The sequence below is a fragment of the Erpetoichthys calabaricus genome, chromosome 3 (assembly GCF_900747795.2).
Source record: "Erpetoichthys calabaricus chromosome 3, fErpCal1.3, whole genome shotgun sequence".
Lineage (NCBI taxonomy): Eukaryota > Metazoa > Chordata > Cladistia > Polypteriformes > Polypteridae > Erpetoichthys > Erpetoichthys calabaricus.
The window spans coordinates 1,281,211-1,298,949 of record NC_041396.2 but is presented as its reverse complement, the minus strand read 5'-3'; the positions used below and the strand labels follow the sequence as shown (position 1 = coordinate 1,298,949).

Here is a 17,739-nt window from a genome sequence, read left to right as displayed (position 1 = left end):
ATTAAAGAAGACGCTTGCTGGTGAACAAAATGCACAAACGTCACTCAGCCCGGTGGTGCCTTAAGGGTGCGCTGCACCTGCTGCTGTCACTCATGATAATCTGTTCAGAAAGAGGCTCCTCCCCTGGCCCCTCCTTTCACATGTCAAATGCATCAACACATACACATACGCTATACGCGTGACGACCCAAGAAACCATTAAAGCGCTTAAAGGGGATGGCTTTACCATATATGGTCATTTAGGGAGTGGAAGTACACTAATTAGCTGTCATTTATGTAGAGATTGAATTCATTATTTCCTAAATGGGAGCATTTTATTAGTCACATATACCTGAGTGGATTCTAGCTCAGTCCAGGTGCCATTATGACTGTGGGCTTTCTTCCCAATCTATTTAATACTTGGAAGACAACTGACGACTGTAGTGGGCTGACAGATCCACGTCTGTTACAACAGGATTAAGTGCAAAGAAATGAGCCCAGAATTTGGGAGTGGGGATGGTTAAGAAACCAGAATGAGTGACCAGTTCAAGAGAAAAGTCCATCTACATCATCAACCTTAGACCTCATCTACTGTATACAGGAGCATCACCTCCAGGTGTCAGTTTTAGTCCCCTCTACTGCAATGCCTTAAGAATGTTTGACAGGCCCACCTAAGAACCACTGCAAGGCCTCCGCTGGACACTCATGCAGCTCTATGCCCCCCTCACTGTTGGCCTGCATGCAAGACTCAAGGACTATGAGCACCAATGCTGAAGCCACCTAACCCCCCATAATCTTCTATTACCCCCCCCCTCCCATCTTCTATTCCACTGCTTAACTCTTTCCTGACTGATTCGACAGCCCTTGTCCCTCTGATGACCGTCTACTGGATGAGATGATGCTCACCTCCAGATGTGTGACATAAGCACTTGTTTGTCAAGTCTCGGGTACTGAGGGAGCTGAAAGAGGTTGATCTAAGCAGCCAACCACACAGTTAAGAGTATAAGGAGCCGACGTCAGGGACAAACAACTGACAAGTTTGAGATTTGGTCTGCAAATGGTAGCCAGGAAATGGACGAGAAGAACACTCTGTGTGTGAAGAGAACAGATGGCAAGGCGAAAAGGACCTGTTCACGGTCAAGGAAAACATGAAGAAAGAAAGGGTTGGTAAAAATGTCACTCTGATTGGAGGCTTACAGGCCTTGCCCAGTCTTTCTGGGTTGTTTCCCAGTATAATCTACCTGCACCATCATAACTCACCATCTGTTACTTTTTATTGTATTCTTTTTGTCCTTGATGGCGCCCACTGTGTAAAATGAAAAGGGACTAAAGGAGCACACATAAAGGTCAACTTCCATTCCGCCTAGGACACAAGCAGCAGTGACCCCCTAATTAAACTCCACTGAATGACAAATGCGTGTCCATGGAGGATTTCTACCAGAATTATGTTTCCTATGCTCGATACTTCTTGTGCTTTTCACATTTTCTCAAAGTCTTCAAGGTGCGAGTCTACAACAGGTGTGGAGTCTGAAGATGACACTTATTATTCTAGCTGATGTGATCATGCAAAGCGATTTACAAATCACAATGATAGGACTGTTTCAGGTTCAGCCATAGCAGTGGGGTCATCCTAGCACCCCTTAGTCACTAAGCCACTATTTTCCAATACCTGGACGGGGGTCCTGTCTCCACAGATGGCCAGCACTTGCACACACCTAAACTCGCACTGGCACTCAAATCCATACTGTAACTGAACCTTGATGGCACACTTGAGAAGTAGTGCCATGTGAATGACCAGCTGCCCCAGGAGGTGTGGTGCTGAAGATCAAAAGCAAATTAAGTGAACAACAGGAGGAGGACATTTAAAGGATGAACTCACCTCTCCGAGCTTGGACCAGTTGAAGGACTTCAGCGGATGAGATGGCTGAGGAATGCACTTGGTCCGTAGACTGGGGGCCGTGTTGCTGCCAATGGGTGGCCCAGGAGGAGGTGGCACTCCAATGCTGAAAAAAGGAGGTGCACCAGGAGGAGGAGGGGGTCCTTCAGGTGGGGGTGGGGGGGGAGGAGGGGGTGGCGGACAAGAGTAGGACATTGGGGGAGGAGGTGGGCAGCCTCCAATTGACAAAGGAGGAGGGGGTGGAGGGGGGGCTAAGGGGTCACCAGGAGGTGGAGGAGGGGGAGGAAAAGGGATAGACACGCCCTGTTAGGGGAGAAAGACGACAGTCGTCAATGAAATCAGCACACGCTGCTAATGGGGCAATAAAGCAACTGACAGAATATCTGACTTAAAATGGAATGAAAGGGCATGGCCTTACCATATACGGTCAATCGGGGGTGTGGCAGTATGCTAATCAGCTGACATTTGTTGGGACTTTGCATTAATTATTTCTTGAAGGGCACAATTTTAAAAATGTCACATATTGGACTGGAACCTACCGCAGTCCTGGTGCCCCCCTACTGACTGCAGGCCTTTTATACCCAGAAGCAAATTCCACCTTTAAATTGGAACCAGAATGTAGTTAGTTAAACACGCTAGTGGCATGGCGCTACAGTAGGTTCAAAAGCCAGAACTGCCAAGCAGGATGTTATTTTCAAAGAAATCTGATGTGCATTTTCAGTGTCACATATACAGACATAAAGTCGTCTTCTGCTTGTCCTTATGCTCTAAAAAAAGGCTTTAAAAAAGAAGATGCTTGCTGGTGGTAAAAAACACACAAATGGTAATCAGCCAGACGCTGCCCTTTAGGGTGTGTTACACCTGCTCAACGCCTCACTCTACACCTTTCAAAAACAGGCTCCACCCCCAGACCCCCCTTTCACATGCCAGTTGCCCTTCTCTAAAAACAGGCTCCACCCCCAGACCCCCCTTTCACATGCCAGGTCCCCTTGTCTAAAAACAGGCTGCACCCCCGGACCCCCCTTTCACATGCCAGTTCCACTTGTCTAAAAACAGGCTCCACCCCCGGACCCCCCTTTCACATGCCAGGTCCCCTTGTCTAAAAACAGGCTGCACCCCCGGACCCCCCTTTCACATGCCAGGTCCCCTTGTCTAAAAATAGGCTGCACCCCCGGACCCCCCTTTCACATGCCAGGTCCCCTTGTCTAAAAACAGGCTGAACCCCCGGACCCCCCTTTCACATGCCAGATCTCCTTGTCTAAAAACAAGCTGCACCCCCAGACCCCCCTTTCACATGCCAGGTCCCCTTGTCTAAAAACAGGCTCCACCCCCGGACCCCCCTTTCACATGCCAGATCTCCTTGTCTAAAAACAAGCTGCACCCCCAGACCCCCCTTTCACATGCCAGTGCCACTTGTATAAAGACAGGCTGCACCCCCGGACCCCCCCTTTCACATGCCAGGCCCACTTGTATAAAAACAGGCTCCACCCCTGGACCCCCCTTTTCACATGCCAGGTTCCCTTGTCTAAAAACAGGCTCCACCCCCGGACCCCCCTTTCACATGCCAGGTTCCCTTGTCTAAAAACAGGCTCCACCCCCGGACCCCCCTTTCACATGCCAGTTCCACTTGTATAAAGACAGGCTGCACCCCCGGACCCCCCCTTTCACATGCCAGTTCCCCTTGTCTATCCGGATGTCAAGCACAACAGCTCATACTCGGTATACCCGACAGTAAGGGCCAATAAATGCATAGCGAGCTTTAGAGGGGACGGCCTCACCATATATGGTCATCTAGGGGTGTGAAATTATGCTAATTAGCGGTCATTTATTTAGGCATTGCAATGATTGTTTCCTAAATGGGAGCATTTGATAAGTTGCATATACAGTACCTGACTAGATTTCACCCCCCTACTGACTGTAAGCTTTTTTCCAAATCAATTTGGTACTCAGAAGGTAATTTCTTCTTTAAACTGTACCCCTAATTTACATATGCACACCGCTGGCATGATCCTAGATTAGTTTGAAGAAGAAATGCCAAGTAGGATTGCGCTTCCTACAAATCTCACTGGCAAACAGACATGAAGCCGTCTTCCATATCTCGCTATGCTCTCGTGTCTAATGAAGCACAAATGGTACTCCGTTAGATGGTGCCACCTGCTGAACTGGCTTGCTGTACAAGTTTCAGAATAAGGCTGAACCCTCCCAGCCCCACCTCTCACAGGTTGGCTCCGCCCACAGAACCATACTGGTCAGTGACATTCGTGGTGGGAGGGGCAGTGGAATAAACATGGAGCGTTGGCCTCCACAGTGCCACTTTGGTCCCACACACTCACCGCATAGTCATTGATTCTGGATGCCAGATCTACCACCTGCTCACGGGCATGTCGCAGCTCAGTGGACTCCTTCTGCAACTTGTCCTTCATCTTGTTGAGCGTCTTCATCATGTCTTCCTTCTCCTGTGTCTTCGCCTCACACTCCCGCTCCTTCTTCTCCAGTCGAGCCAGTAATTCTGCATGTTCTGCATAAAGACAGGAGAGAAAGGAGCCAAGTGAGCCATTTGCATTTGACAGCTCCAGCAATCCATGGCTTTCTGCCATCAATCACACGTATTTGGCTTTGCTGTGTTATGGCTCTGGGGGGACTAAGAAGGAGCTTCCAAAAAGTAACTTGAGCCCTAAACAGGCTCTCAATACAAGGTGAAGGTGGCCCCAACAAGTACTCAATGGCATTTCTGTTGTTAGGACCTCTGTGTCACTTGACCAGTCCACCCTGTCACTGATGTGGACCCGGGTACCATCACTCCCTGAATGGTGACCAGAGTGGGGGCTCTTTGGTTTGGCATTCCTTGGTCTTCCTGATACGGTGATGCCGACAGTTCTCCAACTCCCCCCCGATTCCTCTCCTCCGTCTCATCCCTCCTGCCCACCCCTCCAGTAGTGAGACATTGAAGGTTTGTTATGCTATGGCCAGGGTTCCTAGCCCTTCATTCCTAGCTCAAGGATCTTTTCAATCCGTCTATCCATTTTCTACTGCTTATCTGGATCCAGGTCATGAGCAAAGATGCCCACATGCCCTCTTTTCCCTCCACCTCTACTAACTCCTTCAGAAAGACACTGAGGTGTTCCCAGGCCAGCTCTGATATATAATCTCTCCAGTGCGTCTACCCCAAGATCTCCTCCTGGATGAACGTGCCCAAAAGGCATCTTAACCAGATGTCTGAACCACTTACAATGGAGCAGCGGTTCTACTTTCAGCTCCTCCTGAACATCTCCTCTCCGCACCCCACCTCCAAGTCTGAGCCCAGACACCCTAGAAAGGGATCTGTGGCCTAGTCCTTCCTATCACTAGCCAAAGCATGTAAGCCATAGCTGAAGACAGGAACGTACCGCAGGTCGACTGGTAATCTGAGATCATTGCTTTTCTGCTCAGGCCTCTCTTCACCACAACTGACCGGTACAACATCCACACAAACTGCTGATCCACCAGTCGATCTCTCACTCCTTTCTTCTCTCACTTGTGGCCAAGATCCAGACATACTTAAAACTTCTCTGCTTGACGTAGCACTCCACCTTCTTCTGACAGAGAACAGGACCTCGGCCTTGGAGGTGCTAATCCTCATCCTGACTGCACCCTGGCACGCCTGAGATCATCACCTGATAAAGCCAACTGGATGACGTCATCTGCAGAAAGCAAAGATGTGATCCCGAGGTCACCCAAGTGGACACACTCCACCCCCTTGGAGGACATACCAGTAATGAGCAGAATCAGTGATGAGACGACTTGCTGACGGTACGGTGCATGATGGCTGGCATGTTGATAAGGTAACTGGCTGAACCCTGTGGCCAATGGAATCAAGTCACAGCGTTCACCAGCTCAGACTCTGGCACCTCAGCGTAGACGAGAGATGGCACACTGCTATGAGGAGCACAGCAGGTGGCGGTGCCAGGATGTGTTAAGTGGTGGGTCAGTGAAGGTTTGCAGCATTGTGATGGCACACGTTGGAGGTTCACTAGTCCATATGTGTGTACGTGTGAGTCGGGCTCAAGGATCTTTCACACACACACACACACTCTTCCAGATGAATATGATTTATAAAGGGTGAACTGTGTGTACAAATGTGCAGACAGCGGGTGTATTTTTTTGCTATACGCAGTTTCCTGTTTTTAGGCGTACGCATACTTTAAACGCTCAGATCCATGCAGATGAGACCCCTGAACCCTAAGCCTGTTCTGGAGTTTTTGTGAGCTGGGTAATCCTAGCAGGGTTCACCCGTGTCTCTCCGTTGTGGCGTCCCCAGGGTCTCATCCCTGGCTTTAGTGTCTTGTCTTGGACTCTTTCTTTGTTTTGTGGAAGTTCTTTAATTTATTACTTCTTAATGTGTTTTGTTTTAGTAGTTAATTAACCCTTAAACCGCCACAACTGGTTATAGTTATAATTTGCCAGCACACTGGAGCTGATCAGTCCATGCCGTACACTCGTTGAGCAGTCAGCTCATGCCCACTGGCGCCCTCTAGTGAATCAGTATCACTGTCCCTGGGAATTAGACTACTAGCCTGCCAGCCTCAGCGTTTGGCCTCTGTGAGCTGCCAGTTGAAGCGCAGTTGGCTCGGTGATTTGCTGAATTTCATCAATGGCATCAGTTGCCCCTTGTACAAATCATAACAGATGGTCGCAGTAGTTTTTTAATTTCAGTGTGTAAACTGATCCGTGTTGCAGTAATTGTGATGCTCGTTGCATGAAAAAAATACATGTTCCATTAAAATTTCATTTTTTGTTGGTGAATTGTGACGTTTACTTAAAAAGTGCAGCAAAAACGTATTTGATATCCGGGGGTGCATTAACCCCCCCAAGTACGTGGCAGTTTAAGGGTTAATGAGCGAGAGGGAAATGTTGTAGTGATTGAAGTGTCGATAAAACATTCCTGTCAGTGTGAACAGGAGGGGTGACAACATAAGGAGTGCCAAGCTGGACCTTGGTGAGAGCCCAGTTAATGTCATTTGTGTGTAAGCTCCTCAAGTGGGCTGACAGGAAGAGGGCCAGGAGGCTTTCTGGGGAAATAAAGGATGAAGAAGTTAGGGTGGCACAAGAGGGAGAATATGCGATTGTTGGTAGTGGGCACCTGGGACAGATGATAGATAGAGAGGGGACATGGAGGGTGGGGAGAAAGGGAGAGGATAGTGGAGTCTGAATTGATTTGGTCACACAGTCAACACACTTTAATGACATTGTGACTTATGGTAGAGGAGGAGGAGAAAGTCAAACCAACCTTGTAATGTGTAGAAGATCTCATAAATGAGGAAAGGGTGACAGTGCAGCATAAAGTGTTGGAGACGGACAGGAGGAGAATAAAACCAAGGATAAAATGGTGGAGATTAAAACGATGAAGACCATAAGAGCAGGCTTAGGGAGAAAGTGCAGTCGTCTGAGAGTGAGGAGGAATGGTGGGAGAAGAGCAAAGCTGTGTTACGAGCAGGTGAAGACGTGTTGCTTAGGATGACAGGAAGGAGCCCATCGGGGGACAAAGAGACATGGCGGTAGAACAGAGAGGTGCAGGATGTGATAAACGCTGAGGAGAAGTCTCAGGAGACACAACTGCAATCAGGGAGAGAGGAAGGCGGCGAAGAGGGCAGTGGCGAGGACAAACACGAGACACCAGAACATTAAAAAATTGACAAACGAGAGCAGACCATGAAGTCTGTGACGCTCAGTTGACCAGCTAGTAGCTGACCTGCCAGATCATTTTTAAAGGTTCTTGGGGTTTTTGCTTCAACTCCATGACTTTGCTCCAGATTTTAGTCAGATAAAGCAGATGAGAGATGAGCAAAGTGTGGTCTTGAGTTAGCATGACAGGGTCAAGAGGAGGAAAGCTGTTGAATGAAGAACATCCAAGGGCAAGGACCAAGAATGAGGAGGGAGCAAGTGAAGGAGGCACTGAAAAGAATGAAGAATGGAAAGGCAACAGAGGTGTGGAGGAGTTTAGGAGGAGAGGGAGTAGATGTGTGGTGGGGTCCAGCGCAGGAGAAAACACCCGGTGAGTGGAGGAACAGTGAGAGGGGCGACATTCAGGATTGTGGGGGTCCCCAACTCCGGTCCTGGGGGGCTGCAGGTTTTCATTCTAACCCTTTTCTTAATTAGTGACCTGATTTTGTTGCTAAATAACTTCTTTTGAATTCTTGTTCCCCTGAATTGCTTCACTTCTTTCCTTAAATGGCACCCAAGCAGAAATGAAATGTGAAGTGAGGGAGCCAACAGAAGACCACCTAATTCAGGGCCTCAAACTCCAACCAGTTGCTTAACGAGGTGCTGATTCTTGTTGTTCATTAAACTCGTTCTTTAATCCCATGGCCTGTTGCTGCTCTCGTTGTGTCATTTCCGACGTTGATGATTTTCTCTTTCTAAGAGCTCTGGTCAAATGTCTTGAGGACCTGAGGCCTTCATCTTTCTTCATTTTCAGATATTGTGTGATGGACACCAGTTGTTTTGGCTCATTTTGTATCTCGTTATTGTTTGGCTGCTAATTAAGGAAAAGAAACATTTAAGGGGTCTGAGTCTTCAAAAGCAAGTCAATGAAAATGAGTTCCAAAGAAGGTCATTAGCAGCAAAAACAGGTCACTCATTAAGAAAAGGGTGAGAATGAAAACCTGCAGCCAGTGTGGCCCTCCAAGACCAGAGTTAGGGACCCCCTCTATAGAGGAATAAAACTGATGCCAATAAAAATGTAGGAAGGAATTACAGAGAGAAGGCTTAGAGACCACCAAACGGGAGGAGTAGTTTGATTTGATGCCAGGGAGAGGAACAACTGATGCCATCTTTGCATGGAGACAACTGATAGAGAAGCATCAAGAAAAACAGAAAGGTTGGCATATGGCGCTTACTGACTTGGTGAAGGGTTATGAGTGAGTGAGTGCCACGTCAACAAGCCTGGAGGTGCACAGGAAAGAAAGGAGGACCAGAGAAGTGTGTGTGTTAGTCCAGGATCAGTATGAGGGAGTGAGGACCTGGGGGTCTGGGTCACAGACAAGACTCCAGTTACAGGTGGTCTGCACCAGTCCTCACCTCTTTGATCTGGTTATGGATAAAAGACCAATCCCCCCGGTGCAGGCTTGACGACATTGTGTTGTGTAGCACCAGAAAAGAGGAGGTGGAGAGGAAATTGTAAGAATGGAGAAGGGCTTTGGAAGATAAAGAAGCAGACAGAATATCGGAGGTTTGATGAGATTAGGATTCAGGGGGAGCCACTTTAAATATCTGGGATCAATGGCAGCCCAAGACGGAGGAGCAGATGGAGAGATAAAGCACAGAGTGAAAGGTGGAGGAGGGAACAACTTGAAGAAGGTATCAGGAGTTAAGGCGAAGATTAAGACGGTGGTGAGACCATCACAGATGTATGGAGCTGAGACTCAGGCAGCCAACAGAGTGCAGGAGAAGACGACAGATGGGGCAGAAATGAGAATGTGGAGATGGATGTGTGGAGCAACAACAAAGGACAAAATAAGAAATGAGACAAACAAAAGTGGGAGAGCAAGTGGAGAAGGTAGGATGGACATGTGATGAACAGAGACAATGAATGGAAGTCCAGGGGACGAGAAAGTGGTGGTGGATGGGTAACAAAGGAAAACGTGGAGGAAAACAATCTGATTGGGAAGAAGGTGCAGCTGCATGGAGAAGGTTGGTCAAGCACATCAACCCCACACAGACAAAGCAAGAGAAGAAAAGGAAGATAACTGTATTATGTGAATTATGTGCTGATGTCTTGTAGACTTTGCTTTCCATATTTTCAGCTGAAGGGCGGTGGAGACCCCTGACCCTGTAGCCGAGGCCCTGACTAACAGCCCTATCTTTATACGCTTCTCTCAAGTTATTTCTTGGGCTCTGCTCCAGTTTTGAAATATAAAACAAATATTGTTCAGCTTATTGTGTTTCAGATGTTTCCCGGGTCCTCGCTCTCCTCAATAAACTTCTCAAGACGTTCTGCTGTTCCCACCTTCTGCGCCTGTGTGTGCTGTCTGAGGTTTGAGCAGTTGACCTCACTTTGTTCTCTAAGCTGGACGGACAAAAGAAGGAGAATGATCTTCAAAGAGGGGTCACTACTGCTCAGCAGTGGACTGGGGTCAAGTTCTTATCTTAGTCCTGATGCTGCTGCAGAGGCCGGCCCTGGCCCTCCAGATGCGCAACTCAACAGGCGGGTACAACACCTGGGAGAGTGGACTGCTGCGGGTAACTCTAACTCTCAACTCTGTTCTGCACAAAGCTGCCACATGAGAAGATTACTGCAGCTTGGCATGCCGGGTTCCACTCACCTTTCCGGAATTTTTCGGCCTGGTCCCTCCATTGGTTGACTTCGTTCTCATTCACTAACCTGCAAAGCAAAGCAAAAAAGTAAAGTTAGCAGAGCGCAACGTGAAACAGTCGCTGTAATCTTGGGGCTTGGAACTTGTGGGTGTGTGCCAAGAAAGGCGCTTTATAAAGTGAAGGTTAGTTACGCTTGTCTCATGCTTTAAATAAATTCAATAAAAGTGAGAAGTCAAGCAGAGTGACCCCTTCAATTGGCTAACTGATCCGATTACAACATTCAGGCTTTTGAGGCAACTCAGGTGAGATGGAATCCTGAAGAACTGAAGAAGGGGCCTGAGTTGCCTCGAACGCCTGCATATTGTAATCGGTTCAATCAGCCAGTTGAAGGGGTCACTCTGTTTGACTTCTCGCTACGTTCATAATGCCTAACACGGTACGGCACCCTAGTACTACAAAATAAATAAATGAAGTGAAGATTGACCGATTCATGCTTTTCAGACTTTTGGTTTGGGCTCAGAATTGTGTGTTGGCGCCTTATTTACTCCCTGCAGTCCGCTGGTGTGACTGCTGACCTGTTGGAGGTGTACACGGTCACCCTGAGCCAGGGACTGAGGGGCTCAGAGTGGTCCCACCAAAGCCACTACAGCCTTCCAATGTATAGTGCCCTCTGGTGGCCCCAAGAGTGAAACGTACCCATATTTCCCAGGCTTGGGCTCACAGTGCAGGACCCAAAGTAGTGTCATGTTGGCCATCACCACTGGCATATGCCCAAGGAAAGGTTCAGGAGTTCATCACTCACTGCTGCTTCACCCTGGTGGACGCAGAGCACTGCACTAAATTAAAACGTTTCGCCTCCAGGAAAGGGACAAGTGGCACTGCCAAGGTCTGCGCTGTGTCTGGATGGCAGTTCAGCTGTCAGTTCAATCAACTCCACACAGTGTTCATTTCAGGCTGCTTACCCCAATGACCAACCTGGCACCAAAAGCTCACTCTGCACAGCACTTGTAACATAAAACACTCAGACAGATGCGGATTTTGCAGTCTACTGAAATTTACATCTGAGCCGTGCCAGGAAATTCAAAATGAAAACAAATGGAACTGAAAACGGCTCCACTTCTATGGATGGTGGCCCCCCAAGATCAGGCGCTTCAGTGCCAGCAAATTTCCATCTGACAAGTGAACCGTGAAGACAAGCGCACACATGCACGCACACGAGTGAGGACAACACTCACATGCGGATGATGTTCTTGACGCTGAAGTTCTCTAGCGGTGCCACGTCTGGATCGTCACCTTTGTCATCCTGAAGGACCAGCTGCTGCAGAATGCGGTCCAACAGTTGCCACTGCTGGAGATTGCTGTGGCTGTGCTTGTCTGCATGGGAAACAAAAAAAGAAAGAAGTCAAGAAAGAAAAGATGAGAGAAAGAACTGATCTGCAACAGGACCTAATGTGAAAGGCACTATAAAATAAAGCAAAGAACGAAAGAGCTGATCTATAGCATCGCATAGGGCACAATGTAATAAACAAACAACTCATCTATTATGGTGCATACTAAGAAAGAAAGAAAGAAAGAAAGAAAGAAAGAAAGAAAGAAAGAAAGAAAGAAAGAGAATATATGATGGAACCTAATTTGAAAGGCACTATATAATAAAAGTATAAATGAAAGAAGTGATCTGTAACACTGCACTGCCTTTTAAACACATTAAGAGAACAGCACTGGACAACTTTGCTGGGCTGGATAGCCAGTTCCGGTCTAATTGTTCTAATATGAATGGCACTGAAGAGTAAAATAATGAACTGATCTATAACAGAGATTAATATAAAAAGGCACTATATGATCCACAAGACAAAGAGTCATTTAGAGATGTAATCGAATCGACTGTACTTGCAGGTCCCCTGGCTGAACGGGCTCACGGTTTATCGGGTCGCTCTAACTGATTGCCGCCGCAGAGACCCCTCTTATAAGTTGTGAATCTGTGAATGAACCCATAGATGCCTTTTAAAAAGGGGGATCTAAACCAGTCAGTCAGAACCCCAAACTGGGAAAATGACCTTTGGATTCCCTTCAGAGTGAGGGGGCGCCCTCCTGTCTTTGGAGCACCCCCCTGCTGTCTCTCCAGTTCTGCCAAAGCCCCACCCCTTTTCTCATTCCTTTAATCCCCGCCCCCTCGTTTTCGTGTACCTTGTCAATCAACTGTAACGGTCAAGCGCCTCCAAGTGTCACTTTGGTCTACGGTGTCCCCCTATCTTTGCTTTTCACCATAGCTCTGTTGGTAAGTATCTGTCACTCAAGAAGTTTAAAAACTGCCTATCAATCCTCGCCCTGTTCCTGTGTTTATTTTCGGTCCAGCTATTCCCGTATTTAACCCTTTCATAACTAACCATACTCTTCCTGCCATACTCAGCTCGGTGGTGCCCCCTGACTGGTATCGCCGCTGCCTCTTAGTAAGGAGATCATGGAGCTCGTGTCCCGGGTCCTCCCTGTGCAGAGTTTGCAAAGCGCCTTGAGTAGTGTTTAAAAGTGCTATATTAATGTAAAGATTTATTCTTATTATTTGGAAGTTCCTGATCACAGTGTTTAAATGCTGCCTAACGCCCCGCACTCTTCTTGCTTTCCCTCCATCCCCGTCCCCAATTCTTTATGTATTTCTTTCTTAAAAGCTTCTACTAACCCTAATGCACTGACGTTGACACTCAAGTGCTGCTGAGCAGCTCGAATGGCCCAGCGCCCCCCAAGTGACACTCAGTTCTAAGGTGCCTCCGATCGACGCCTCTTTGACTTGCTCTGTCTCCAAGTATCCACCAATCACAAGACTTAAACAGTATCTAAAGACGCGCCTCCTTCGGCTGTTCCCAGATTTAACACGTTCATATCCAGTTCTTCAGTTCCCATCTTTGCTCCAAAGCGCCTTCAGCTCTGGGGTGCCCCCTATCTGTCACCCTCGCTCTGCCTGTAAATTTCCACTGATCGAGGTTTAAACTGTGGCCTAAGCCCCACCCCTTTCTCTTTTCCCTCGACTCCTCCTCCTTTTGTGTTTTCATTTTAACAATCATTTGCTCTGCTCATGCCAGTCACTCAGCGCTCACAGTTACTTATCTGGTGTGTACAGTCGGCTCTATAGCGCCCCCTACCAATGGAGCCTACGGGTCACAATATGCACACTGCTGTCTGCATGGTGGCACAGCAGTTAGTACTGCAGCCTCACAGCAACTCAAGCCTGGGTTCAAATGGGCCACGTCGCTGCCTTTGTAGGTCTGCTTGATTTCTGAATGGGTGGTCTCCCCTCTTACAACCCATACGTTAGAATGACTGGGGACTCTAAACTGAGTCTTTGTGCCCTGTGATGCAGTGGTGCCCTCTTATGCCCTGAGTGGGTCTTGATCCCTTCACTCCTAAAACTGGGCTTGTGTATTCTGCTGCCCTGCCTGCCCACCCCTAATGCCAGTCCAGTCTGATGGATGTTGATTTTGCTGTGACCCCCAAAGCCTCAGGTTCTGTCTGTCTTTTAGTCCTCTGTGCTCTCCTGTCTCACTCTGCTCAGAGTTCAGGTTTGTGCCATAAAGCGCCTTGCACTTGGGAGCCATTTGAAATGATGACTGCTGGCTTAGTGCTTAAAGATGCAGCCTGTAAAGCACCTGCCTGGACTCGCACTAGGATGAGGAGGACTATGAAAGGCGCTATATTACATAAATCGTAACAACACTGGCCCCCTCACCGTTCACGTCACCGAATGTCACATTCTCAAACCCGGGTAATCCAAGGTAGGGCAGAAAGGGTCCAAGGCAGGAATCAGCCCTGGATTGGAGTGCCAGGCCATCATTCACACAACATGGCTCAATTCTGACTCACCCTTGGCATGTGAGTGGAAAGCTGCAACACCCAAAGGAGAAAAACCCACCCAGACCCAGGGAGACCATGGACATTTAAGTGGCATGGGAGATAAGCGAAAATGACCAATCAAATGTGGGCACCTCTTGTCCTTAAATGCCAGGTGTTGTAATAATAATCGAGTGGCACAATGCCCATGCACTTGGGTGTAATAAACCCCAGATGGTAGCATTTCAAACTGGCATCTGTGGCCCCCCCCCCCCCCCGACTTGACCACCAGGTCACGGCAGACTTGTGAAATGGAGTCAAGTAAAGAGCAAGCCCACAGGGCATCGGCAGGGAGCGCGTGCCAACTGGAACAAGGATCTCAGCTGCCTCTTACGTTTTCGGCCTGCAGGGCTGACATCCGATCCAAAGGTGTTTTGAATAAATGCTGAGCAATTATGGAAAAACAAGAGTCTGCTTCTACTCCAGCGTGATCACCTGTGATAGAACGGGAGCCTGCAAAGCTGCGCCCACTTGGCACGACTAACGAGATAATAGGCAGGCCGCTGGCATGCACAGTAGAGCGCTGGCAGAAACATTCACTCTGATAATCACTGTGGTGTTGCCCAGACAGTGCCATCCATACCACAAACTCAGTGCCAGGTTCTTACAGCTCACAATCAGAGAGCACTGCGATGAAATGTGGGTGAGGCACACGCACCAGACCTCTGGCTGTGCCCACTGCCAATTTAATAAGAACGCTCTTGGTGAACCTGCTCTGGTGGCGTGCTGGAGGCTTCAAAGAAGAAATTTCGAGGCCGGCTGTCCTAAACCCCTGACTGACTGGCTGGGCCACTCGAAACGCACGACTACAACTGGCTTGGGATGGTGTTTGCTTTAGAAAGGCGCTATATAAAGTGCCCTCTGTCACTGCTGGGCTGTGTGCCACCAAGGTCTCAAGTGAGCAGTTTCTTCTGCTAGCAGTGGCTCATTCTCATTCTGATTGGCTAATTCTTCTACTAACTCCAAGTCCTGTAAAGCACCCGAGGAGCAGCAGGTGGCACTGCCACTTTGTCTTTCTTGAACTGGTTGGTTGATTTCTACTGTGGGTGCCTTCTGCAATCAAGTCAGTCCATCAGTGATGTGAAGTTGTTTGGCCTGAGGCTGCTGTGACACGCTGAGCCCACCACAACCCACAACCACAACACAATTAAACTAAGTGGGTTTAGAGAATGGATGGAGGGTTACAAAATGGGTGACCCAATGGCACAGTGGATTCAATTCTATGCCAAGTCAGTGTGCTGCCTGCCTGCCCACTGTGTCCTGCCACCTCACTTCTGCCATGTCAGTTCCCAGTAATTCCTGGGCCTGTGATGGAGAATGACATTTGACTGAGTGACATGGTGGCACAGTGGTTAGTTAGTGTGTGTGTGTGAGTCGAGTGTGTCCTGCCATCTCACATTGTGTTCCTTTCTAACTCCTTACAGAAAAGCAAGTTTGTAAAACTGATGGGCAATTACACAACGAGAGGCCTGGTGGCCCAGTGGTTAGTCCTGTGGGTGTCTCTCTCTGCAGGGGTCCACGTTCAGTTTCCATGCCAGGTCAGGGTCGTTGTGCAGTTGGCAGCCTGCCTTCCTCGTTTCTTTGGGTTTGCTTGAATGGTGGCTGTGAGAGTGGGTAAGTGAGGGTGCCATAATGTGCCAGTTATGCTCTACACTGCTGGGTCAGACGCCAGCCTCTGAGGAATCTGTGATGGCAAAAGAGACTTTGTAAAATAAAATGAGCGATTACAACACGAGTGGCACAGTGCTTAATGTCACGGACCTGGGTTCAAGTCTCTGTGCCATCTGCATGTCCTCACCATTCCTTCAGGTTAGCCTGCCTGCCCAATGTGTAGGCCCGCGTGTGAGTGTGCCCTGCCATCTCATGCTGCGCTCAAGCACTGTGATCACAGGAAAGGCACTATAAAATAAAACTTGATTAATATTGTTATTACTATTATTTAGTTAAGCCAGGCCAAGGCAGGGCAGACCAACAACTCCGGACTCTGATGCTTAAGGAGATCTGGAGAACTGAAGTGCTATTATAAAATCGAGTGACAGGGTGGCACACTTTTCAGTATGTGAGCGCCCTTTTTCTGGGCCATGGGTTCAAATTCAGACCAAGTCTGTGTCCGGGCTGCAAGTTCTCCCTGTTTCTGAGGGGTTAGGCTGAATGCTGGTGGGCTCAACGTATGCCTGCCTGAGTGTGTCATGCCGCGCTGTACTGTGCCCTCTTATGCAGACTGTAATAATAATAATAATAATTCTTTGTATTTATATAGCGCCTTTCTCACTACTCAAAGTGCTCAGCAATTGCAGGTTAAGGGCCTTGCTTAAGGGCCCAACAGAGCAGAGTCGCTATTGGCATTTACGGGATTCGAACCAGCAACCTTCTGATTGCCAGTGCAGATCCCTAACCTCAGAGCCACCACTCTGTAGTCACTCATGCCCGTGTATCATGGACGGCCGATTATAAAACTGAGGCACAGTGGTTAGTACGGTGGGCTCACACCGGTGTGCCAGTCAGTCTGTGTGTAGTTTGCATGTTCCCTGTGTTGCTCCTGATTAGCTGAACTTCCAGCTGTGTGTGTGTGTGTGTGTGTGTGTGTGTGCCCACCCCACTATCCCACACTGTGGTCACTTTTGTCAAATCAGTAGAACTTAAGTGACAGAAAATGTGAGTTTGTAAAACTGGGCAATTATAAAATGAGTGCCATGGTGGCACAGTGGTTAGGGCAGAGGTTTAATCCCTCCAGGGGGTCCTAGTTTTGTGTTGGATAAAGAGAACTTGCAAAACAGATGGGTCACTACGAAATCGGTGACACAGTGGTTAATGTAGTGGACTCGCACCTCCTTGGACCTGGGTTCAATCCCATGCCAAGTATTTGTGCCATTCTCTCTCTCTCTCTCTCTCTTTAGGTGGGTGTGTGAGTGCCCCCCCTTGCTATCTCATTATGCACTTACTTCTGCCAGGCAACTCCTGAGGTTTGTAAAACTGAAAAGCAAATACAAAATGAGTTTAGTATGTGTGCCCACGTCTCCAGGGAGCCAAGACTTTGGGCGGTTTCAATGTTCTCCCCATTTCTCCAGTTGAGGTTGAACTGGGACTCTGTGTGTATGTGTGTGTGTGCCACACTGTGCCCTCTTAGGTTGTTGAGGCAGAATCCAGCCACTCAGGACTACATGCAGGAAACGGTGTCCGAGTATCATGGATGGGTGATTATAAAATAGGTGGCACAGCGGTTAGTACCGTGAGCTCACACCTTCAGGGAGACGAGTTCAGTTTTAGCGCCAGTCAGTCCGTTTGTAGTTTGCATGCATTTCTCCGGAGTGTGGCATGCTCTCCTAAGCAGCTGGGTCAGATGCCAGGCCTTCATGAGTCTTTGATGGAAATAGAGGGTTAGTAATAAGAAGGGACGGATTATTAAGAGAATGAAACCACAGAACGGCTCAGATGTCACCGCTGGCTCACGAATATCAGACACACAAATGTTCAGTCAGACGAGGAATTCAGCTGAACGCAGATTAATGCATGGGCACCTTGTGGCTCCTCCTGCCCACATCTCCAGGCTTTGTGCCCATCCTGTGGCTCAGTAAATTTGACTGACAGCCATGGTGGGCACATGTGTTGCATCAGACCGGTCGTCCATTGGCTGGATTATCATAATGGGAGAAACTGTGTGTTGGTCAGACTTCCACATGACCACACACCAAA

At 48.4% G+C, this 17,739-nt stretch overlaps 1 protein-coding gene across 4 annotated transcripts in view; it reads right to left on the bottom strand.

Moving 5' to 3' along the window:
* Positions 1-17,739, bottom strand: part of daam2 (dishevelled associated activator of morphogenesis 2) — a 238,209-nt gene that overhangs the window by 35,311 nt on the left and 185,159 nt on the right. For all 4 annotated transcript variants that reach the window (XM_051925402.1, XM_051925399.1, XM_051925400.1 and 1 more), the window contains exons 11-14: positions 11,403-11,541; positions 10,176-10,234; positions 4,209-4,393; positions 1,858-2,178 (exon numbers count right to left, since the gene is read on the bottom strand). In XM_051925402.1, coding sequence (XP_051781362.1) covers positions 1,858-2,178; positions 4,209-4,393; positions 10,176-10,234; positions 11,403-11,541 — 704 coding nt within the window. The remainder of the gene's footprint in view (positions 1-1,857; positions 2,179-4,208; positions 4,394-10,175; positions 10,235-11,402; positions 11,542-17,739) is intronic.